Genomic DNA, 25,985 nt, shown 5'->3' with positions numbered 1-25,985 from the left:
TAATAATAATTTAAGCATTCTGACCATATCAGATATGTCTATGTCCTAGGAAATGTTCTTGTTACTTACAACGTCATGCTAATCATATTAGTCTACGTTAACTCAACCATCCTGCCAGGACACTGATCCTGTAGAGGTTTTAAAAAGCTGCACTCTGGTATTGCATTGTAATGCTGGTAAAAAACAATATTGCTCCACACAAAAGAAATATCCATTTAAATTTGCATTCGATTTTAATCACTTGAAAGCTTACAAAGACTCCCAATACCTTGGAATTTGAGTGACATGAACAATGATTATATACAGGACTATAAACAGTCTGCAATGTTACAGAAAATGACATTTCAATTTTAATAACAAACGGAAGGACAATATTCTTTATTCTATACATACTGCTTGTGTGAGTTATAAAAATATATTCTTGTTCCGTAGAATATATCTGTGCTGATAAATGTGTCCTGACGCCGCCACTGCTTTATTGCTACACTCAGAAAGGTTTACTAGTAATCACGTAAGATATGACAAAGAAAAAAAAAAACTATGGTCTCAAGTACCATTATTCTTACTTGAATCCTGAAGAAAACGCTTACAAAAAGTGCAACACAAAGAATGAAACGGGACAGTTGTCTCCACAAGGTGCAAATTACAAAACAAAACAAAGATGGGCGTCCATACATGGCACTTTCATGTGTGACATGAGGGGAATAACGGAAATAGATCAAAAGGGGTCCACTCAAATGTTGGAAAAACTGGTCAACAGAAGTGGGTTCAAAACAAGGGGGTACTTCTGTTTCCAATCCCAAATGCCCAAAACTCAGAAGAAAAACAGTTCAATACTGGACATCTCACATTGGTCTGAACACAGCGAATACAAAGAAGGTTTCCAGTAGCTGTTGAAATCCCATAAGAGACCCAGTGTTCATACTTCTGTGTGCTTTATGAAGCTATAGTATCTAACCCCATGTAAAGAGCAAACACCATTAACTTAGCTGATGTAAATCAATTGTTAAATGTGTCCATGCTGCCATGTAACACTTGGCTCAAAATATTTTAAATGTGACTGCACCCCACTCGCAATAAAGTTGCTAAGGCTGACTTGAACACTCAAGGTCCAGGACATCAGGTTAAGAGTCCAGTAGCATGCTTGCTACAATGGATATTAGGGGCAGCAGGTAGCCTAGTGGTTAGAGCATTGGGCCAGTAACTGAAAGGTTGCTAGGTCGAATCCCTGAGCTGACAAGGCGTAAAGACATCGGTCGTTCTGCCCCTGAACAAGGCAGTTAACCCACTGTTCCCCTGAACAAGGCAGTTAATCCACTGTACCTATGGCCATCCTTGTAAAAAAACAAAATAAAAAAAAAACACCATTTTTAAACTGACTTGCCTAGTTAAATAAATACTGTGCAGGCCAAGTCACAGGAGTTATTTTTCATCAAATTAAACTTTATGTAAACACGTGTTTAGTGGGTGTAGCGAAATGCGTGTACATTAACGCACATTCATTTAAAACTACACGGGGGGGTCAGTAGCAGCAGGGAAGTGCGGTATGCTTCCTAATGGCCGCTGGCTTTCTGCTACTTTACGTCAACTAGTATGAACACACCATAACGCACTTCTGCAATCCTTTTCAACTAAACTTAGTGTGGAATTCACGTTTAGTGTTCTGTTGTACTATGCTCCAAGCTGTGTTGCTTCAGGTGGACAGTTGTCTTATGTAGCATTGAGACATGCCTGTACAATAATGACCAATTCAAGCTGTTGAATAGATTGTACCACTGCAGTTCCAAAGACGACGTGTTTGTTGTGGGATGATGTAGTTTAATTTACTGCCATGTTAAAAAAAAAAAAGAGGAAAGGTGAACCTTCAATAGAACTAAAGCACTCATCTTACACAGGATAGAGGAACAATCCAACAGACATCTTGTCATGAAACCATGTGGTCTCATGAAGTTCGATGCTCTGGCAACATAGAATCCAGTGTCAAGACTAGAGAGGGTTAGAAGTAGTGCACCTGGACAGATTCTGTTTCTGTGGTCTGCACTGCATGGCAACTACAGCCATGTCACGGAGTGAGACATCAAAAAGGTCAAAGAGCATTTAAAAACGAAACAAAAAAAAAAAAGTGGCCAAAGTATCAATTAACAAAAAGACAACAGAGGGAAGCAATTGCCATTGAATGGATGTGTCCTTGAAAATGTATGATTTAAACAAGAGGGAATCCACGATGAGCTATTTAAACAAGAGGGAATCCACGATGAGCTATTTAAACAAGAGGGAATCCACGATGAGCTATTTAAACGAGGGAATCCATGACTGAAATACAAAAGAGCAAGTAATAAAGGCAAAGCAATCTCAGTTATGACCATTTACACGTCTCTTTAAACATTGACCCTTTCTAACAGAATATATGTACAGAAGCATTTGGCCACTTGTACACATAGATTCCTTTGTGTACACTCCATTATTTCTCAATATTTGTAAAAATGTGCCTATTTACAAGTTTGTACAGCCACCCAACAGATCTCTTAATTCTCCCAGAGGACCCCCCATCTACTTAAAAGAAGGATACCTGAGTTTTGAAAAGAATGCTTCAATCTCCACCGCACATTTCACAGGATCTCAAAGGAGATGCTCACATGCATGCACACACACACACACACACACGAAAGTTAGATCCTCCCTGAAAGGCTTCAGGACCTTTTAGGAATAAGCCACACCAAAATGTTTGAATCAATGGTCCTGTGTTCATATCGGAGGTATTGAGCCCAAAAGGTCTTACAGCAGTTGTCAAAGTGGCAGCTGACCAACAGGCCCGTGACTGGCCGCAAAGTGACAATATACCTTAAGTAGAGATAAAAAAAATAAAAGAAAAAAGTGGGCTGAGGCTTTGCTTTAGGTGAATGAATGAGTGATGGAGAACTTCCTGGGAGACTTAATCTTGGCTGTTGATGTCAGAGGCCATGGACTGACAGACTGCTGCTACTGTAGGGGTGGGTGTGTCACTGGGAGGATGAGGCCCTGGGTAGAGAAAACCTGCAGGAGCAAAGGATGAACAATGGGAAGATTTACCTTGGGATGGAGGTGTGAGAAACAATACTAGACTTATAGGTCTGCACCCTAATGTTGGAATAAAATTACAATACTATGAGCTGTCATCAAATCACGGGAGGTGTTGATGCCATTACCTCTGTAGTCTGTGCACTAGTTCAGACACCAGGGCGTCAGAGATACCAGGATAGGACTCCTCCAACATGAAAACGGCCTCCCTCAGCTCATCCACAGCCTCTGGCTTGCCATTGGTTGCCTCAACCTGGTTCTCTTTTAACTGTAAGGGAAGGAGAGACAGTTTACTGGATGATTTTGGCTCCCAAGTGGCGCAGCGGTCTACGGCACTGCATCTCAGTGCTAGAGTGTTACAGACACCATAGTTCCAATCCAGGCTGTATCACAACCGGCTGTGATTGGGAGTCCCATAGGGCGGCGCACAATTGGCCCAGCGTCATCCGGGTTTGGCCGGTGTAGGCAGTCATTGTGAATAAGAATTTCTTAACTGACTTGCCTAGTTCAATAAAATCTTAAAGTGTGCAGCTGTAACTTCAATAAGGTCAACAGATATATCAGAACAGTTTGACCCGGAATCATTCAACTTGACTGAGATTCACCGTTATTATCTTGAGATAAAAAGAGAAATAGTAACGTCAGAAGATAGTTAAAATGAGCCCAAATACATTCTTACCTCGGCAAACAAAGGTGAAATGATATTGCACCAGCTCTGTGACAGAGGCCTTTCTGGATTGTCTTGCACCTGATAAAGACAGTATAAAATTTAAAAATCATACTGATGGCTCAGTGCAAGAGCTGAAAAACAGCTGAAGAGTGAACGTCAGCTTATTAAAACAGAGAATGCCCAGAAACCACCTCCTGAACAACTGTGTTTGGTTACACACACACACACTATGGCGGTATGGTTACACACACACACTATGGCGGTATGGTTACACACACACACACACACTATGGCGGTATGGTTACACACACACACTATGGCGGTATGGTTACACACACACACTATGGCGGTATGAATACACACACACACACTATGGCGGTATGAATACACACACACTATGGCGGTATGAATACACACACACTATGGCGGTATGAATACACACACACTATGGCGGTATGAATACACACACACTATGGCGGTATGAATACACACACACTATGGCGGTATGAATACACACACACTATGGCGGTATGAATACACACACACACACTATGGCGGTATGAATACACACACACACACTATGGCGGTATGAATACACACACACACTATGGCGGTATGAATACACACACACACTATGGCGGTATGAATACACACACACACACTATGGCGGTATGAATACACACACACACACTATGGCGGTATGAATACACACACACACACACACACACTATGGCGGTATGAATACACACACACACTATGGCGGTATGAATACACACACACACACACACACACTATGGCGGTATGAATACACACACACACACACTATGGCGGTATGAATACACACACACACTATGGCGGTATGAATACACACACACACACACACACACACTATGGCGGTATGAATACACACACACACTATGGCGGTATGAATACACACACACACACACACACTATGGCGGTATGAATACACACACACACACACTATGGCGGTATGAATACACACACACACACACTATGGCGGTATGAATACACACACACACACTATGGTGGTATGAATACACACACACACTATGGTGGTATGAATACACACACACACACTATGGTGGTATGAATACACACACACTATGGTGGTATGAATACACACACACACTATGGCGGCATGAATACACACACACACTATGGCGGTATGAATACACACACACACACACACACTATGGCGGTATGAATACACACACACACACACACACACTATGGCGGTATGAATACACACACACACTATGGCGGTATGAATACACACACACACACACACACACACTATGGCGGTATGAATACACACACACACACACACACTATGGCGGTATGAATACACACACACACACACACACTATGGCGGTATGAATACACACACACACACACACTATGGCGGTATGAATACACACACACACACTATGGTGGTATGAATACACACACACTATGGTGGTATGAATACACACACACACTATGGCGGTATGAATACACACACACACTATGGCGGCATGAATACACACACACACTATGGCGGCATGAATACACACACACACACTATGGTGGTATGAATACACACACACACACTATGGTGGTATGAATACACACACACACACTATGGTGGTATGAATACACACACACACTATGGTGGTATGAATACACACACACACTATGGTGGTATGAATACACACACACTATGGTGGTATGAATACACACACACTATGGTGGTATGAATACACACACACTATGGTGGTATGAATACACACACACTATGGCAGCATGAATACACACACACACTATGGTATAAATATATACTAAGTATATACAAAACCTTTTTTTTTAACAGCTGCTCTTCCATGACAGACTGACCAGGTGAAAGCTATAATCCCTTATTGATGTGACTTGTTAAATACACTTCAAATCAGTGTAGATGAAGCAGAGACAGGTTAAATAAGGATTTTTAAGCCCCGAGAGAAGGATTCAGAGGATGAATGGGTAAGACAAAAGATTTAAATGCATTTGACCGGGGTATGGTAGTAGGTGCCAGGCGCACCGGTTTGTGTCAAAAACTGCAATGCTGCTTGGTTTTTCACACGCAACAGTTTCCTGTGTGTATCAAGAATGTTCCACCACCCAAAGGACATCCAGACAACTGTGGGAAGCATTGGAGTCAACATGGACCAGCATCCCTGTGGAACACTTTGGACACCTTGTAGAGTCCATGCCCGACGAATTAAGGCTAGTCTGAGGGCAAACTCAGTATTAGTAAGGTGTTTTGTACACTCAGTGTACACTACGGTATACACCATGGTACGAGTACATACCATGGTACGAGTATATACCATGATAGGAATACACTATGCCAGTGGTATTCAAACTTTCCAGGGACCCCATTTTATCCCCTGCAGTTTCCAGGGACCCCATTTTATCCCCTGCAGTTTCCAGGGACCCCATTTTATCCCCTGCAGTTTCCAGGGACCCCATTTTTTTCACCCCAAATCCAATGACAACCTGAAAAATGAACACATTCAGAATTCCAACAATGCCAAGGTTTTAAATTTGACTTCTGCTTTCAAAAGTAGCTCAAACGAAACATGTAAAAATTAACTATAGCCATTGAATTCTACCGTGCATTATAGGGAAAGTGCTCTAGAATGCCCTGGTATAATTACCAGGGCAGAGGGGGTGTGGTATATGGCCAATATACCACGGCTAAGGGCTGTTCTTAGGCAAGACGCAATGCAGAGTGCCTGGACACAGCCCTTAGCCGTGGTATATTGGCCATATACCACAAACCCGAGGTGCCTTATTGCTATTATAAAATGGTTACCAACGTAATTAGAACAGTAAAAAAAAATTGTCATACCCAATGTATACGGTCTGATATACCACGGCTTTCAGCCAATCATCATTCAGGGCTCAAACCACCCGGTTTATAATATGGCATAAATATACACAATGGTATAAACACACACAATGGTATGAATACACACTCAGCTTAAATCAGAATTTGGGTTGAGGATAACCATGATAACCTAAGATGCATGTTTCTCTGCCATCTTACCTGGTTCCTCTCCAGCTCATCGAACTGGGCGGCACCATTCAGGAACTTCTTGGGGTCCTTCTCCCTGATGGTGTAGAAGATCCAGGCATCGTTCCCAGAGTCGTTCACTCCAGATGCCTGGCCATCCAGCCCACTGACAAGACAAAGACAACCTTTTAGACAACCTCACATGGAAGCACAGTCTGAAGCATATTAGTAAACTGTCCCAATAAACAATCTGGTTAACCACCACTTGTGTGTGTGTGTGTGTGTGTGTGTGAATTGCCCGAGGAACGAATGACCACGATCGGCTAAATAACATTAAAGGACTTTAATGGATCAAATGATGACTACTTACAAGCCCGACTCGTCGTCGCTGGAGTCCTCCCGAGACTGCTCTGCTTTCCACTTCTTGTACTTCTCCACCAGCTCTGAAAGGTAGGACGTCTTCTTGGCGTGCCGGATGATCAGCTTGTGTTTCAGCAGCTCTTTGGCAGTTGGCCTCTGAGGAGGAGCATAGAGTCAAACAAGTGTAAACATTGGATGTGTTTTCTAAATGTACAGAGGGTTGACTTTCTACATTTTCTTGTAATTTAGCAGTTCTTATCCAGAGCAACTTACAGGAGCAATAGAAGTGCCTTGCTCAAGGGCAACAGACAGATTTTTTTCACCTAGTCGGGTTCGGGGATTCAAACCAGCGACCTTTCGGTTACTGGCCCAAACGCTCTTAACCGCTAATTAACGAAATGCCCATTTGAGCTCAATTGCTCCCCAAACACCACTTACAAAGCTGGGCTCTTTGTTCAAACAGGCTTCTATGAATTCTTTGAGGGGTTTGCAGTAGTTTCCTTCCAGGGTGGGCGGGTTGTTCTTTGGGATGACGAATAAGACCTTCATAGGGTGAAGCTCTGAGTAGGGCGGCTCTCCTTTGGCTAGCTCTATGGCTGTTATACCTAGCGACCATATATCCGCCTGCGACACAACGGGAAAAAAAGACACTTGAGAAAGATTTTTTTAGAACAAATTCATCACACTTCCACAACGGACTTCAAAACCTCATAGCAAATATCAATAGGGAAGGTTTGTGATGCAAAGGATATACAGACAGCATGAGTCACAGAATGAAAGTGATAATAACACTTGAGATTTCTATTCAAGAGACGAGGGAGGCATTTTATATTTCGCCAGACAACCTGATCCTGTAGTAAGCCATTTAAGGAACTACCGTCAACCCAGTGTGAGACTGTGGTGGCTCTGGTTTGCCGCATGGTGATTCATATGTTGTGGTCGTTCCTAATGTGTCTGGTGATATTTTCTATCTGTGTGCAGTGCTGTGCCCTGGCTGTAGTGTGATCACCGCAGGTTACAGAGCTGAAGCTACCTCTGCAATGCCTCTACTCAGCAGAACAATTCAGCTAGGGAAAAAAGGTTAATTGGACACTATTTGATTTATTAGGATCCCCACTATGAAAACAAATTTGCATTAAACATTTTGTTGACAATTCCACACATAACACTTTGCACGAACCTATGAACAGATATGCCATCTTAACCTAGAACCTGAAAGAGACAACCTAGAACCTGAAAGAGACAACCTAGAACCTGAAAGAGAGCTTGTGGTATTTCTGACCTTTGAGTCGTACGCAGACTGTTTTATGACTTCAGGTGCCATCCAGAACGGAGTGCCCACGAACGTGTTCCTCTTTATCTGGGTGTCCGTTAACTGCCCCGCCACTCCAAAGTCTGCCAGCTTCACGTCTCCTTGCTCCGATAGCAACACGTTAGCGGCTGAGGGCAATAACACAAACTATGAGATTTACCATGGTGGCCAGTCAGTTGGATATTCATGCTGCACTGTATGGCCATAGTGGGTTCTAAACAGTACCTTTAATATCTCGGTGGATTTTATTTTCAGAGTGCAGGTACTCAAGTCCCCTCAGGATCTCTCTGAGAATAGTGGCAATCTGGGTTTCGTCCAAGGCACCGGGCTCCAACTAAAAGAGAAAGCAGGCTGGAATAAATAAAAAAAAAGTGTCCTACTGGACCTTGATGGAAATGTTAAGACTCCTTTTGGGTTAGGCCTGTGTTACATCAATGCCATCTTACTGAGGAGTTTACTATACTGTAGAGAAACTTACTAAATCCAGAGCTGATCCTCCTCCTAAATATTCCATAATAATCCATAATTTCGCATCCTGAAATTAAAAAGAGAGAATGTTTTAATCATAAATCATGATGAGTCTTTATTAAAACAGATCAACATGTACTGTTATAATTCTGCATCACATTGGAATAGAGTGGAAGGGGAAATTAAATATAAGATGAAGACAGTTAACCTCTCATTTAATACTTTCATAATAATTCATATTAAATGAGAAGCTTAAGCTAAGCAGTTCAGCAATCTCTTCTCCCGGTGAGCCTAGAGGAGAGTCAATCACAGCACATCTGACTGCATCAGGGATCATATCAAATGGTGGAAAGTTAGGTCACTTAAGGTATGACGCAACAACCGCCTAGCGACGCCCGGAACACAACCGCCTAGCGACGCCCGGAACACAACCGCCTAGCGACGCCCGGAACACAACCGCCTAGCGACGCCCGGAACACAACCGCCTAGCGACGCCCGGAACACAACCGCCTAGCGACGCCCGGAACAAGTGCAGTTCAATAATGCAGCACATTAAAAAATGGTATCATTTAGCAGACACTCTTATCAAGAGTGACTTACAGTAGTGAGTGCATACATTTTCATCCTTGTAATGTTTTATATTTTTTAAATAATGGTCCCCCAGTGGGAATTGAACCCACAACCCTGGCGTTTCATGTGCCAATGCGATACAAATTGAGCCTACACATTCTAACAGCAGACTTGACAACCTTGAGAGAGAGAGATGGCATAATACAACAATTTATAAAGCAGAATAGCCTCAGGTCAAAGAAATACAACTAGGATGTTTAGCTATAAGGGTCTAGTGTGTTATGCAGGACACACTAAACACAAAAAAAGACCAGACTTTCTTCCTCGTTATGATCCATAAACCAGCTGGTTTCCTTCCCAGCCTCCCTGGCCTGAATCTCTCCTTCCCAGCCTCCCTGGCCTGAATCTCTCCTTCCCAGCCTCCCTGGCCTGAATCTCTCCTTCCCAGCCTCCCTGGCCTGAATCTCTCCTTCCCAGCCTCCCTGGCCTGAATCTCTCCTTCCCAGCCTCCCTGGCCTGAATCTCTCCTTCCCAGCCTCCCTGGCCTGAATCTCTTCAGCAGCTTGCCATAGCCTACTAACCAGCTCTTATCCTCAGTATGGGATCAGACAGAGCATTTCATATGTAAACCATAATTGCAACAGTATGTGGAGCAGAAGTAATGGGCCCTGCACGGTGCTGTTAACATGGAAAACTCCTCTTTTCACCCTGGGGTATTTACACACATTTTAATGTCAAAGAACGGCTTTTCAAGAGATGTTGAGTGTTTCTGAATGATTCAGTCTCAGTTCTGACTTAAATCTGCTTGAAAATCAGAGACGAGTTTTAAATATTTCTGCCCAACCAAATTTACTGAAATTGAACAAATTTGACAAATCAATGGATGTGTTGTGCAAGTTGGTAGACACGTATTAAAAATTATTCACAGCTGTGATGGCTGCCAAATGTGTATTAACTAAGGTGAAGACATTCACAAATCAATAAATCTTCATTTTTCATTGATTTGGAAAATGTTAATTTCTCTCACTTTTATAACATGGAGCAAATTGTGTAGATCAGTAAAAAAATCTAATTTACTCCCTTTTTAGATTTCATGTGAAGACTGTGCAAGGCGTGTTGACTTTCACTAGGCACTGTGGTGAACAATACCCAAGAGTTTATAAAGTAGCCCAAGCACTCAATCAAGGGTCATAAGGAACAGCTATGATCAGGCACAAATACTACATGACCAACTCCGCAGAAGAAAACCTGGAAGTCGGGGGGGGGGAAATACACTATATATATAGAAAAGTATGTAGAAACACCTTCAAATTTGTGGATTTGGTTAGTTCAGCCACACCCATTGCTGACAGGAGTATAAAAATCGACCACATAGCCATGCAAACATTGGCAGTAGAATGACCTTACTGAAGAGCTCAGTGACGTTCAATGTGGCACAGTCATAGAACTCCACCTTTCCAACAAGTCAGCTCTGCCCTGCTAGAGCTGCCCCGGTCAACTCTAAGTGCTGTTATTGTGAAGTGGAAATGATCTAGGCGCAACAACGGCTCGGCCCTGAAGTGGTAGGCCACACAAGCTCACAGAACGGGACAGCCAAGTGCTGAATCGTCTGTCCTCAGTTGCAACACTCCCTACAGAGTTCCAAACTGTCTCTGGAAGCAAAGTCAGCACAATAACTGTTAGTTTGGAGCTTCGTGAAATGGGTTTCCATGGCCGAGCTGCCACAGACAAGCCTAAGATCACCATGCGCAATGCCAAGTGACGGCTCGAGTGGTGTAAAGCACACCACCATTGGACTCTGGAGCAGTGGAAACGCATTCTCTGGAGTGATGAATCACGCATAAACATCTGTCAGTCCGAGGGCCGGATGCCAGGTGAACGCTACCTGCCCGAATACATAGTGGCAACTGTAAAGTTAGGAAAGGGCCTTCCCCACCAGTTTCAGAATGACAATGCCACCCCCCCACGCACAAATTGAGGTCCATACAGAAATGTTTTTCCAAGATCGGTGTGGAAGAACTTGACTGGCCTGCACAGAGCCATGACCTTAACCCCATCGAACACCTATGGGATGAATTGGAATGCCAACTGCGAACCAGACCTAATCGCCCAACCTCACTAATGCTCTTGTGGCTGAATGGAAGCAAGTCCCCGCAGCAATGTTTCAACATCTAGTGGAAAGCCTTCACAGAAGAGTAGGGGCTGTTATAGCCGCAAAGGGGGCTGATCAACTCTATATTAATGCCCATGATTTTGGAATGAGATGTTCAATAAGCAGGTGTCCACATACATTTGGTAATTTAGTGTTTCTGAAAAATATATAAAATGAACCAAATTGCAACCTTTGTTGACTGCAACATAAGGCGATTCTGCCCGAGTGAGCATTTTCTGTTATAAATGGCTGTGCATGACGGTCTGCTGCGGCTGTGAATTTCCCCTTGTAGACAGGTAATCATGTAGGCCAGTGGTGTGTGGATGAGTAAGTATGAGCTGCAGACTGAGGCCTGTGGCTAGACGGACTAGATAAACCTGCCTGAGGTGCCAGCGTCATGTGTAAAAGAGCACATTTCACCTTTATTTTGAATTTTTATAAAGACTAGGCCTATGAGTAATTACATAGGAAATTGTATTCGGTTGGGCATGTTCTAATTCATCACTGACTGACACTAATATCTTCTCTCTCTAATGGTTCTTATTGTATAACAGTTTTACCAGGAATTATTGAGAGATTTAAAGTCAGTCTGTAACCAATTTTTATATGGCCTTGACTTTGTCAATTTTGTTATCGACTAGGTTTTCCCACAAATTGCAATTGAGCAAATTCACCGGTTAACAAAAAGGTTCAATTCATTCCAAACGGTAAAATGTGACCAACAGAAAATACTATGCATTGAAGGAATGGTCATGTGACAATAGCGAGCCTATCATTCGCTTTTATTTAACCCTTATTTTACCGGGTAAGTTCACTGACAACACATCATTTACAGCAACAACCTGGGGAATAGTTACAGGGGAAAGGAGGGGGATGAATGAGCCAAATTGTAAGCTGGGGATGATTAGGTGACCATGATGGAATTTAGCCAGGACACCGGGGTTAACAACCCTACTCTTTTGATAAGTGCAATGGGATCTTTAGTGACCACAGAGAGTCAAGACACACATTCTTATTTTCAATGACGGCGTAGGAACGGTGGGTTAACTGCCTCGTTCAGGGGCAGAACAGATGTTTTACCTTGTCAGCTCGGGGATTCAATCTTGCAACCTTACAGTTAACTAGTCCAACGCTCTAACCACCTGATTACATTGCACTCCATGAGGAGCCTGCCTGTTACGCGAATGCAGTAAGCCAAGGTAAGTTGCTAGCTAGGATTAAACTTATCTTATAAAAAAACAATCATTATCACTAGTTAACTACACATGGTTGATGAGATTACTAGTTTATCTAGCGTGTTGCATATAAATCGATGCGGTTGGTATTTGCGAAAAAGGACTGTCCTTGCTCCAATGTGTACCTAACCATAAACATCAATGCCTTAAAATCAATACACAGAAGTATATATTTTTAAACCTGCATATTTAGCTAAAAGAAATCCAGGATAGCAGGCAATATTAACCAGGTTAAATTGTGTCACTTCTCTTGCATTCATTGCACACAGAGTCAGTGTATATGCAACAGTTTGGGCCGCCTAATTTGCCAGAATTTTACAATAATTATGACATACCATTTAAGGTTGTGCAATGTAACAGGAATATTTAGTCCTCTCCTGTGCTCCTTGTTCACTCATGTCTGCATGGCCAGGCACAACACCATCATCAAGTTTGCCGATGACACAATAGTGGTAGGCCTGATCACAAACAACGAGACAGCCTATAGGGAAGTGGTCAGCAACCTGGCCGTGTGGTGCCAGGACAACATCCTCTCCCTCTACGTGATCAAGACAAAGGAGATGATTGTGGACTACGGGAAAAAGAGGACCGAGCACGCCCGCATTCTCATCGACGGGGCTGCAGTGGAGCAGGTTGAGAGCTTCAAGTTCCTTGGGTGTCCACATCAACAAACTATAACGTTCCAAACACACCAAGACAGTTGTGAATAGGGCACGACAAGGCCTATTCCCCATCAGGAGACTGAAAAGATTTGGCATGGGTCCTCAGATCCTCAAAGTTCAACAAGCTGCACCATCGAGAACATTGGGTGCATCACTGCCTGGTATGGCAACTGCTCTACCTACATGTACATATTACATCGACTTGTTACTTGTATTTAAAAAAAAAAAAATCTTAATTTTAATTTGTTAAAGCATTGTTGGTTAATTAAGGGCTTGTAAAGTAAGTGTTTCACCTTTTGTATTCGGCGCATGTGACAAATACAATTTGATCTTGCTTCTTCCCAATACGATGAGCGACATCCACAGCCATACATCCTTTGGGGAAGTCCGGGGCCACACGGTTACAGATGTCATTTACTATGAGCTTCACATTCTCACCCTGGTCCTCGGGGACACCGTAAAGCTGTAGCCCCCACCTTCTCCGGTATCGCTCTGCTTCACACAAGCGCTCTTGCATGTCGATGTAGACTATAGTCTTCTCCTGTGCAGTGTATTTAGGTTGTTTGCACGTTTAAGCTCTTCGATACTCTCGTATGCATGATTCTGCTCTCAAGGTCAATGATTTTTTTATGTGTTTTCGCGTATCTTTTTTTCCAGACCATTGGCTCTTTCGATCATCTTTGCAGTGACAGCTTTGATTATGTCGACCTGGAGTTCACTCAAAGACAACTGTGTTTTTTGGGTGCAGAACCATTGACTGGAGTTTCTGAATCAACCGAATGTCCAGATTCCTCCATTTCGTCACCTGAGGAGTCAGGTGGCGGGTTCTCTCCGGTGTATGAGTGGTCAGCTAGCAACTGTCTTCTCCCTTTGCTCTTTTCCACATTTTTTTTTTCATCCATTTTGACTAGTTTCAGATCAAATAAGCAGTCTACTGACCGTTCTCGTGTTAACTATAAACCGAGGTGTTACATTTAAGTTTGAGAGGGATAAAAGTTACATTTACACGGAGCAATCTTCATGGAACTCCTTTTTTGGTTGCTTTTCTGTTAGCTGCTTTGTGGTGCTCCTCCCTCTCCCACTGCTCCCTCTGAGTTACCTAGCAACGAGTCTCCGCTCTAGTTTGCTCGTGGCTGACTGACTAGAGACAGTAGTTGAGATACGAAAGCTACTTTTTAACTGACTATTTCCGCAAAAATAATAATAATTCCGATCAAGACACTTCCTATTTTATGACTGTTAAATTGGTGTCCAGAATTTAATTCCACTAAATGATGCAAATTGACCGTTAAGCATGACCGGTCAAATGTATTTTCGGTGGTTAACCGTTGACAGTCAAGGCTAGGGACGTTATACCACATCGATCCATTTCATGTCAGGGAGGGCAGCATTACATGTTTATTTTTTTACATCAAATATAAAGTGAGCACAAGCCGTAGAACCAAGCATTTGAAATGCTATACGATTCGGCTATCGTTTTCAGAGACTGCATAACATCAGTATGTGTATTCACCTAGACTTGGCCTGATCGTGCTGCAGGCTACAGGCTGATTGTCTGGCTGAACAGAGTGTGGTCAGAGCCAGGCTATTGCCGTCTCTGGGAGGGCAGATGTTGGGTCTGAGCTATACGAACCAGCGCTCCGAGGGCTGGAGTAGCACCGGTTGCCTGCTTGCCCCACTTTTAGACACGCACACAACACTAGCCTCCATCTGTCAGTACGACTGGAGCCAACAGCTAGCTGGCCCTCTCACCACTGGCCTCAGGTAAACCCTTAACCAGTAATTGGAAAAAAAGCACCCAATTCTCATACTTGAGTAAAAGTAACGATACCTTAATAGAAAATGACTTGTGTAAAAGTGCAAGTCACCCATTAAAACAGTACTTGAGTAAAAGTCTAAAAGTATTTGGGTTTTAATATACTTAAGTATCAAAAGTAAATGTAATTGCAAAATATATATTTAAGTATTAAAAGCATAAAATTAATATATGCTTATATTAATTAAACCAGACAGAAGTTTCATTTATTTATGGATAGCCAGGGGCACGCTCCAACACTCAGACATCATTTAATAATGAAGCATGTGTGTTTAGTGAGTCCACCAGATCAGAGGCAGTAGGGATGATCAGGCATGTTCTCTTACTAAATATGTGAATTGGACCATTGTCCTGTCCTGCTAAGCATTCAAAATATAGCAAGTACTTTTGGGTGTCAAGGAAAATGTACAGAGTAAAAAGTACATTATTTTCATTAGGAATATAGTGAAGCAAAAGCAGGCAAAAATATAAATAGTTCAGTACAGATGCCCCAAAAAACAGCTTAAGTAGTACTTTAAAGTATTTTTACTTAAGTACTGCCACCAACACACTACATGCTCTCTAAGAGCCACTTAAGCCCTATCACATGTAGACCTGGAGTACTCTGCCTAATCCAGATTAATTTCAAACCTATAGTGCACAGCAACGAAGGGACAGGAAATTATGAAATCCCTCACGAACAAGTCAACACGGGATCCTCATGAATGCTTAATTGTTTTTTAATAGTATTACTGTCCTCGCATGACATGCAGTACATTGTAGGACATATAGGATAATTAAGTAATGCATGCCTGTGTTCTGCTCACCATCACCAGTAACCAATCCATGCCATAGGCCTAATGCTCAGGCACAATTAAATGAGAGCCTTGTCCCATTAACCATATGAATCATTTATTGACCCACATACAGTTGCCTGCAATTGTTACACATACCACCACTGGCAGCAACACTTGAACTGACACCACAACTGTCACACAAATAGAGAGAGGGGGGGTGTAGAAAGAGAGAACAATGCTTTGCCACAATTTGTGGATGGACTATTCAGCCAAAATCATTTTTTCACAGCATGTTGAAATAACACGAGGTTAGGTCAACTTACCTTCAAATATGATCCATAATACCTGGTAACGAAGGGACTGTCACACTGGCTGAGGACTGTTATTTCCTGTTGGATGTCTTCGATTTCATCCTCAGCCTCCTCGAGGTCAATTATCTTAATGGCCACTACTTTCTGAGTCCGATTGTCAACGCCTTTGAACACCTCTCCAAAAGAGCCTTTCCCTATCCTCTCCAGCTTGGTGAACAGCTCCTCCGGATCGGCTTTAAAGTTCTGAGGGAAGGAGAGAAACAGGGCTGTGGTAAGGACAGCAGAGCAACATTCAAATCACAGGTAAAGAAGGACCATGCGATCAAGAGATTAAGCATAGGTTTTTAGTCGATGATTGTAGCCTGTCTGGTTTTAATAATAGTACAATAAAAAGCACGAGCTGGCACAACCACCCCCCCCAAAAAAAATAAATATTAAAAGTTAGTAGAGGTACTGACTAACGGTACGCTATAAAAGAGAGTTGGACCCTTCATATACAAGCTCAGTTTTATTGGGTAAACCACCAATGTTGCAGCATCACTGTGCCTTCTTCAGGGTGATGTCATGAATGCTTGAACCGGGTTATGTAGACAAACAGCGCAATTCGTGCAAACAATGACAATAGTGAGGGTTGTGTTTATAGTTATTAGGGTGGTGAGAAATTCTCAAAAATGAAACTGTTAACAGGCTGGGCATACGGAGGCTGGTACTGTGTGTTCCCTCAGTGAGCGATTGAACAGCCAGCAATACCTTGACAGGATTTCAGAACATGGTTGCTGATGTTATCTGGGCCAGTGGCTTTGTTGACTGATATTTGTTCTATATATCCTATGAACATCTGCTTCCTGTATAACCAAATGAACTTCCCCTTGTGCTAGAGATAATGTTCACTCAACAGCTCACCTTCCTCAGTATAAAATCCAGACAACCATATCTACAATTAAAAAATGTATTTAAAAAAAAAAATGTTCAGACTAGAGCTGTCCCCAACAACAACAAAAATCTTGGTCGACTGAAAGTCCTGTACTTTTGACTAATATATTGGTAGATTTTTTTTTGGGGGGGGGGGTGTATTTGTCCATATATAGACACACCCTGTGTGTTTTAATAAAATCAACTATAGGAAGAGTTTGTCTGATACTTTAAAAAAACATTACGGTTTGATGAAATGCGCCTCAAGAGATCTAGATAACCAGAAAAAAAATCTTAACCTGAACCAAATTCTCTCCTCCCACTCCTGCTGACTTTCGCAGATTCTGCCATTACTCTCCTGAAGTTGCCGATAGCCTACACGAGGAGTCAGCAATCACTCATGTGGAATGCCAATTTATCTTACAATTTTTACTGATATGCGTGCCAGTTTTGGTTTTCATATGCACATTTTCGTGAAACCGTTTAATTTAAATGTATAATAACGTCTTCGTATCTTAAAATCATTGTCATGTGGTTCATCAAAATTATATCCAAATCTGTATGAAAACGACAAAACCTAAAAAGTAACTTTATTGCTAACTACGTAAACAAAATAGCCTACATAAAGCAACAAAAACACATTGTAGCCTGGTGACCCATGAGGCAGCGTACAACTGGGCCAGCGTCGTTCGGGTTAGGGGAGGGTTTGGCCGGCAGGGATGACCTTGTCCCATCGCACTCTAGTGACTCCTGTTGTAGGCCGGGCGCATGCACGCTAACATGGTCGCCAGTTGGGTTTCCTCTGACATTGGTGCGGCTGGGTTAAGCGAGCAGTGAGTCAAGAAGCAGTGCGGCTTGGCAGGGTCGTGTTCCGAAGGACACATGGCTCTCGACTTTCGCCTCTCCCGAGTCCGTACAGGAGATGCAGTGATGGGACAAGACAAACTACCAATTGGATATCATGAAACTGGGGACTTTACAGCCTTATTCTAAAATGGATTAAACTATTTTTCCTCATCAATCTACACACAATGCCCCATAATGACAAAGTGAAAACAGGTTGTTAGAAATGTTTGCATATCTACTAAAAATAAAAAACAGAAATATATTATTTACATAAGTATTCAGACCCTTTGCTATGAGACTCAAAATTGAGTTCAGGCGCATCCTGTTTCCATTGATCATCCTTGAGATATTTCTACAACTTGGAGTCCACCTGTGGTAAATTCAATTGATTGGACATCATTTGGAAAGGCACACAACTGTCGATATAAGGCCCCACAGTTGACTGTGTATGTCAGAGCAAAAACTAAGCCATGAGTTCGAAGGAATTGTCTGTAGAGCTCCGAGACAGGATTGTGTCGCGGCACAGATCTGGGGAAGGGTACCAAAAATGTTCTGCAGCATTGAAGGTCCCCAAGAACACAGTGGCCTCCATTCTTAAGTGGAAGAAGTTTGGAACCAACAAGCTCTTCCAACAAGCTCTTCCTAGAGCTGGCCGCCTGGCCAAACTGAGCAATCGGCGGAGAAGGGCCATGGTCAGGGAGATGACAAAGAACCTGGTGGTCACCGACAGAGCTCCAGAGTTCCTCTGTGGAGAAACTTCCAGAAGGACAACCATTTCTGCAGGACTCCATCAATCAGGACTTTATGGTAGTGGCCAGACGCAAGCCACTCCTCAGTAAAAGGCACATGACAGCCCATTTGGAGTTTGCCAAAAGGCACCTAAAGACTCTCAGACCATGAGAACCAAGATTATCTGGTCTGATAAAACCAAGATTGAACTCTTTGGCCTGAATGTCAAGCGTCACGTCTGGAGGAAACCTGGCACCATTCCTACGGTGAGGCATGGTGGTGGCAGCATTGTGCTCTGGGGATGTTTTTCAGCTGCAGGGAGACTAGTCAGGATTGAGGGAAAGATGAACGGAGCAAAGTACAGAGAGATCCTTGATGAAAACCTGCTCCAGAGTGCTCAGGACCTCAGATTGGGGCGAAGGTTCACCTTCCAACAGGACAATGCAGGAGTGGCTTCGGGACAAGTTTCCAAATGTCCTTGAGTGGCCCAGCCAGAGCCCAGACTTGAACCTGATCTAATATCTCGAGAGACCTGAAAATAGCTGTGCAGCCACGCTCCCCATTTTTCAGCAGTGGTGGCAGGCTGGGGGGTGATACCTACTATCTAGGGAAAGGGGGATGACCTAGTCAGTTGTACAACTGAATGCATTCAACTGAAATGAGTCTTCCACATGTGTTTAGGGAGCGATGAGCCTCAGGGTGCAGAATGACTGCAGATCAAACACATGCTTTTTATAGGGATGCTTTAGCAGTGGTGATAAACCTGACTGTGGAGGTTCCCAGCATGTGGAGCCTGTAGTCATTGTGTTGTTTTTCCCACCAATCTGACAGAGCTTGATCGGATCTGCAGAGAAGAATGGGAGAAACTCCCCAAATACAGGTGTGTCAAGCTTGTAGCATCATACCCAAGAAAACTCGAGGCTGTAACTGCTGCCAAAGGTGCTTCAAAGTACTGAGTAAAGGTTTTGAATACCTATGTAAATGTGATATTTCCCTTTTTTAAATTTTATTTGTATAAACAAAACAGTTTTGGCTATGTCATTATTGTTTGTAGATTGAGGGGGGAAAAACAATTTAATCCATTTCAGAATAAGGCTGTAATGTAAAAAAAATGAGGAAAAAGTCAAGGGGTCTGAATACTTTCCGAATGCACTGTAAACAGTACCAGCATCCAAAATGAGTACCGTAACCCATTTCAGCCCAAGTCAAGCACTGATAAGAAGTTATCAGGTAGGCCTATTTTATGACGTTTCCACTGGATCAGAGCATGACATTTTTCGCTTTCATGCCGAGTGGTTATCAAAAGTAAGTGAGCTGGAAAGATTTTTCAAAAACATTGAGTAACTATTGTAAATTCTCAATGGATGAAGGGTTACATACTCTGCAACACGGTAAGACTATTAAGGATCTGTTCAGTTATTAATGCTTCCCTGGGCCAATCACAGAACGCTATAATACAAAGGATTCTGGTGTAGGGGGGCACAGCTTTGGATTCCCAAAGCTGAAACCAATAATATCATCATTATACCCCTGAGAAACTCAAGCAGCTTGAGGAATTCATTCTAAACACCCGTAACAACCAATAGGTGAACAGCATCACTAATCCGATGGCTTTAGTTCGGCCTTATTGACAAACAAAGCAGTCTTTCACACTTTCTGCCTTGCAATAGTGACTCTTTGGTCACTTGCCTTTATCCATTTTTGTCAAATAGGCCTATGTTTCTTTAAGTTAGGCAATCAGTGTTTCCCTTGTTTTTCCAGCAGTGGAGGCGGGCTGGATGCCTACTATGTAGGGAAAGGGGGGATACCTAGTCAGTTGTACAACAATGCATTCAACTGAATTGTGTCTTCCACATTTAACCCAACCATCAATCAGAGGTGCGGGGGGCTGCCTTAATATACATCCACGTCATTGGCGCCCGGGGAACAGTGGGTTAACTGCCTTGCTTAGGGGCAGAACATATTTTTACCTTGTCAGCTCAAGGATTTGATCAAGCAACCTTTCGGTTACTGGCCCAACGCTCCTACCTGCCAGGCTACCTGCCGCCCCTACTGGGACAATCTACTGGGATTTTGTACTTTGGCCAGTAAAGTGGGAAATTGTGAAGCAGACAAGAAAATCCCGATATGATAAAGTGAGAAAATCTCTTGGAGTAAAAAAAAATCTAAACATCAATACGGACAGTAAAAGAATAGAACCAAGGCTTCCTCCATAAAGATGGTGAATAGCTTGGAGCAGGAACACAACACCCCCTCCCCTCAGACAGGCCCTCTTTTTCCCCCCTGTGGTCTACAAAGGAGGGGATGGTCCTCTTCACGCTTGACATTACAATTCACTTCCTGCACTGCAACGATTAACTGCCTGAAGCACTTTTTTCACAAATTATGGAACGGTCTATTATGCTGCATAACAGAAATAGTGTGAAGGAACATTTTCTATTGAAAATACTTTGTTTTATAGGTGAACAATGTCCAATTAATTTCACTACAGGGATAAAGATTTCATATCCCTATACTCTAAAAATCACAATTTGATACCCATTATGGGGCATTCTGGAAAGAGAGGAACTTGATTTGCTTGCACTAGAATTACAGTTTAATTTACCATAAAAACAATGCTGAACAGCTAGCCTATTGTCAATACAACCCCTGGAGAATGTTGTAAATCTGCTCCATTAAAAAGAGGCAAAGAGACTACTAATATCTTGACATGAGTTGAAAGGGGGGTGAAGAAGAATAAAGCCTGTCACAACCGCAGAGCAGTCATCCAGGTGAAAAATCATCCTATTGAGACTGACCTCAATGGGAAAAACACTGGGCACTGTGACTACAGGCTCCACATGCTGGGTGGGAGCCTCCACAGTCAGGTTTATCACCACTGCTAAAACATCCCTATAAAAAGCATGAGTTTGCTCCTCTCCCAGCTGCACCACCAGATTGCGTGGTCCAATGCAGTCAGTCTGCACCCTGAGGCTCATCCCCCCCGCCCCATATACACACACACTCCACTTCTCCCTCTGGGTCAGCTCTACCCAGGCCAAGCCTGAATGAACCATGTTGCCACCATTCAGGATAGGACAGTACAGTGGTGAAACATGGCTCTATTCATGCAGCTCAAGGCTATCTCGCAGTGGTGCCCCATGAGAATGACAGTCATATGTCCATTGTCAGAATGGGGAATGACCTAGAGACCTAGTTTTCTTACAAGATAAGTCATGTCCCGGCAGATTTGTTGTTGACAGCCTGCACTGAAAAATGTTAAGAATGTTTAAGAGGAAATATTACTTTGCACTGCCTCAAAACTGGCAGGCACCTCAGTAACATGTTGCTGTTTTGCTTTCATGTTTCCTTGTTGAATAAAATGTGTTTATTTTATTTTATTATTTTTTCCACCTTTATTTAACCAGGTAGGCAAGTTGAGAACAAGTTCTCATTTACAATTGCGACCTGGCCAAGATAAAGCAAAGCAGTTCGACACACGACACAGAGTTACACATGGAGTAAAACAAACATACAGTCAATAATACAGTATAAACAAGTCTATATACGATGTGAGCAAATGAAGTGAGATAAGGGAGGTAAAGGCAAAAAAAGGCCATGGGGGCAAAGTAAATACAATATAGCAAGTAAAACACTGGAATGGTAGATTTGCAGTGGAAGAATGTGCAAAAGTAGAAATAAAAATAATGGGGTGCAAAGGAGCTAAATAAATAAAATAAATACAGTAAGGAAAGAGGTAGTTTAGTGGTTGAGCCATTGAGTCGTGCTTAAAATGTATTGCCTTTGAGTAAACAAACAATTAATGTGCATTAGTGTAACACTACAGGGAAAGCATTTCAGTTGTAGCTTAGGATTTGGCTTAAATGGCAAACACTTATTGTTTTAGCAACATGCTAAATAGTTTATATATTGTAAACCAGATGCTTAACTTTGCCATCCAGTCTACAGGACTGTCAGAGACAGACTGCACCACAATCTGGCCACATCTCTGCTAAACATAAATATGGCTCAATAGATTGGCCTTATCAGTGGGCCTTTTTCTGGTGCAAAGAATCCAATACCTTGTGTCTTTCTAGCTAAGTGGCTAGTTAACGTTAACTAATATACTAATACAGCTAGTGAGGATGTGATCATACATAAAGTCGAGTTACTGATCACGTAATCGAGTCAGTATCGTTAAGGTTAGCTGGCTAACAAGTTTGCTAAAGTACTGCAAAGAAATTGAGGGAGACCGACTACTTGATGAACTAAGACAAAAAATCTTACCTGCATCCCTGGAATGCCACTCTGATCCGGGGAACGAGCCATGTTATAAAATAAACAATCACCTAAATTCGTAGTCAGTTGACGCCACTTTGTTTGCTAGCTAAATGAGTTACTGTAGCTAGCCCAAATCGGAGGAGAGTGCAAAGCGGTTTATGTCCAGCTAATGATACCTTGCGTTATTGGAATTATAATGCCTGATTTACACAAAGTCCCCAACTATCACGAAATCAGCTCAAAAACATTGCTTGTTTTTTTAGCTGCAATGTCTTGGAAGTTGTGCCTCTTCCGCAGATAGCAAACTAGCTAACGTTAGCTAGCTAAATCTTCAACAGAAGAACAAACTAGGCTCTGCACAAGTCTCACCAAACCTTAAATGTTTTCGAGAATATCCGATGAACAATGAGAATAATATAATAAATTGAGGATAGTTGTCTCATTTGTTGCCCCGTCCTCATCACTTTTCTCTATTGCCCTCCGCCATTTTTATAGCTGTCATTCTGACATTAGGGAAACACTTCAGGAAAACTACAGCCGTGCGCAGTGAACCGGAACATTCCTCCATGGAAGACCAATCAATCAAGACCCACGCCATTGGCCGCTCGATAGCCAATGGGCTCTCAGCAACGCTTCCACAGCTGCGTCCGAGGAGAATGCATACCGCGTCCGAGGAGACTACATACCGCGTCCAAAGCGGCAAAGTAGCTAGCTAGATACTGTCGGGAGTCACTGTAGAAATTCAGCCAGCTCCGATTGACTGACAAATATTGACGTATATACAATGCTATATGTAAACTGCGTCAACTAGCTAACGAGTGAGATAGGATTATTAGTTTCAGGTTTTAAAATACACAAACTACAGTTATGCTGGTAATGGATTGCATCTCTCTCTCACTCCCAACCTTCAGTCTGTATAGTTGCATTGTGTCCTGTTACCATGATGTCCCAGAAGGCAAGGAGTTGACAACAATGATGTAGTGTGTTTAATAAAACTTTAATAAATATGTCTATCTATGTTTAATAAAGCTGAATTGTTGATTGATATCAGTTGATATGACTTGAGTTGTCTCTTATTACTAAACTTCCTGGTATGGGTTTTGAATATATGAATACCTTAATTATCTGCCAATCAGCTGCCCCTGTGTCTTCCCCTCAGAAATAGACTTGTTGTGAGAAGAAACATATTGGAGAGAGAGAGGTAGGTTAAGTCTCAGTGACTGATGAAAAAAGTTCAAATATATATATATTTGTTTAGGATTTATGACACGTCATTACAATGGACTTGTATGTATTGTAAAACATTACAATAGCTTTTGGTTGACAGACAAGTCTGAGAGCGCTCGCTATACATCACTTCAGCAGTCTGAGTTAATTCACCTCAGAGAGAGTGCTCTTGATAGGCCTACTGCAGGGGACTTAGCGATTTGGTGGCCCGTTTAAAACAAAGACTGTTGAGGGGCCCCACTAACCCCAACTTGGTAATTGAAGAAAAATATGATTGTGGGGGAGGTAGAGGTGGTTTATAAGGTAAAGGACAAGGGGGAGGTCAAGGTAGAGGAGTGAAATGATATGCTGTATTTGTTATATATAGTCGTTCACGACTTTTGCAGACATTATGACCAACCCATCAAGGTCATGCATGTAGTTTCCGATGAACTCCTCAACCACCTCCACCTCTACCTCTCTGCCCCACCACTTCTTTTGATATGGCTCTCTCTTAATACATATAAAAAGATACTACAAGGCCAGAGGAAAGTCAACACGGCAGCCACATGACACCGGGGCAAACAGCTGTAAACTCTCAATGTAACATGCTATACCAATTCTGTTTTATTGTTCCATTTAGGGCCTCATGATTGAAGGAGGTGGGGGCCATAAAGGAAATCTTCTGTGCTGTTTCCACGTCCTGCAGATAAAATAAGATTAGGATTACATTTATGTGTTTGACCTATACTCCCATCAATATGGTTTAGAACCAAACAGTCAACTAGCTTCTCTAATCCCATCAATATGGTTTAGAACCAAACAGTCAACTAGCTTCTCTAATCCCATCAATATGGTTTAGAACCAAACAGTCAACTAGCTTCTCTAATCCCATCAATATGGTTTAGAACCAAACAGTCAACTAGCTTCTCTAATCCCATCAATATAGTTTAGAACCAAACAGTCAACTAGCTTCTCTAATCCCATCAATATAGTTTAGAACCAAACAGTCAACTAGCTTCTCTAATCCCATCAATATGGTTTAGAACCAAACAGTCAACTAGTTTCTCTAATCCCATCAATATGGTTTAGAACCAAACAGTCAACTAGCTTCTCTAATCCCATCAATATGGTTTAGAACCAAACATTCCATATCTAGGGCGGTTGTACAATTATTGGACAATAAACAAACAAAGTTGATTAGGAAATCCCAAGGTAGAAGTGAAGAGGAATGAGTGAATTTTATTGAAAAGAAAAGCATTAGAGAACATTTCTGTTTACAGCAGAAAAAAAAATTAAAAACCCCATTGCTTCCCAAATATAAAACGATTTCTTTAAATATTTGAATAAACACTCAAATGGTAGGTCTGTCAATAAACACTAGAATTGCTTTGAAAAGAAGTATGAACATAATCTTTACAATGTATTATTGAACCCAACACAGCAAGACACTGTACCTTGCAAAATACAAATATTGCACTCCTTTTTTATATACATGAATAAACAGCTTGGAATATACTTATACGCAATGGATTTAAATATAAAAAAAAAAAGAAATCCCATTCTAAGACATTTAAATGATTAAGGT

At 42.2% G+C, this 25,985-nt stretch overlaps 1 protein-coding gene across 2 annotated transcripts; it reads right to left on the bottom strand.

Annotated features, from left to right (window-relative positions):
- Window positions 1-214: 214 nt before the first annotated feature.
- On the bottom strand, window positions 215-24,065 carry LOC115119730 (serine/threonine-protein kinase 24-like). Of its 2 annotated transcripts, XM_029648593.2 has the most exons (11): window positions 23,198-24,065; window positions 16,457-16,687; window positions 8,933-8,989; window positions 8,680-8,788; window positions 8,425-8,582; window positions 7,581-7,766; window positions 7,153-7,298; window positions 6,816-6,948; window positions 3,737-3,805; window positions 3,186-3,325; window positions 215-3,033 (listed from the first exon to the last, which is right to left on the bottom strand). In XM_029648593.2, exons 1-11 carry the CDS (start codon window positions 23,237-23,239, stop codon window positions 3,000-3,002), a joined length of 1,305 nt encoding a protein of 434 aa, XP_029504453.1. In that variant the 5' UTR covers window positions 23,240-24,065; the 3' UTR covers window positions 215-2,999. The 2 variants fall into 2 exon arrangements, with proteins under 2 accessions (XP_029504453.1, XP_064875473.1); XM_065019401.1 differs by lacking the exons at window positions 16,457-16,687; window positions 23,198-24,065 and adding an exon at window positions 13,835-14,598.
- Between the last annotated feature and the right edge of the window lie 1,920 nt (window positions 24,066-25,985).

The sequence above is a fragment of the Oncorhynchus nerka genome, linkage group LG1, assembly GCF_034236695.1.
Source record: "Oncorhynchus nerka isolate Pitt River linkage group LG1, Oner_Uvic_2.0, whole genome shotgun sequence".
Lineage (NCBI taxonomy): Eukaryota > Metazoa > Chordata > Actinopteri > Salmoniformes > Salmonidae > Oncorhynchus > Oncorhynchus nerka.
This window is presented reverse-complemented; position numbering and strand designations above follow the sequence as displayed.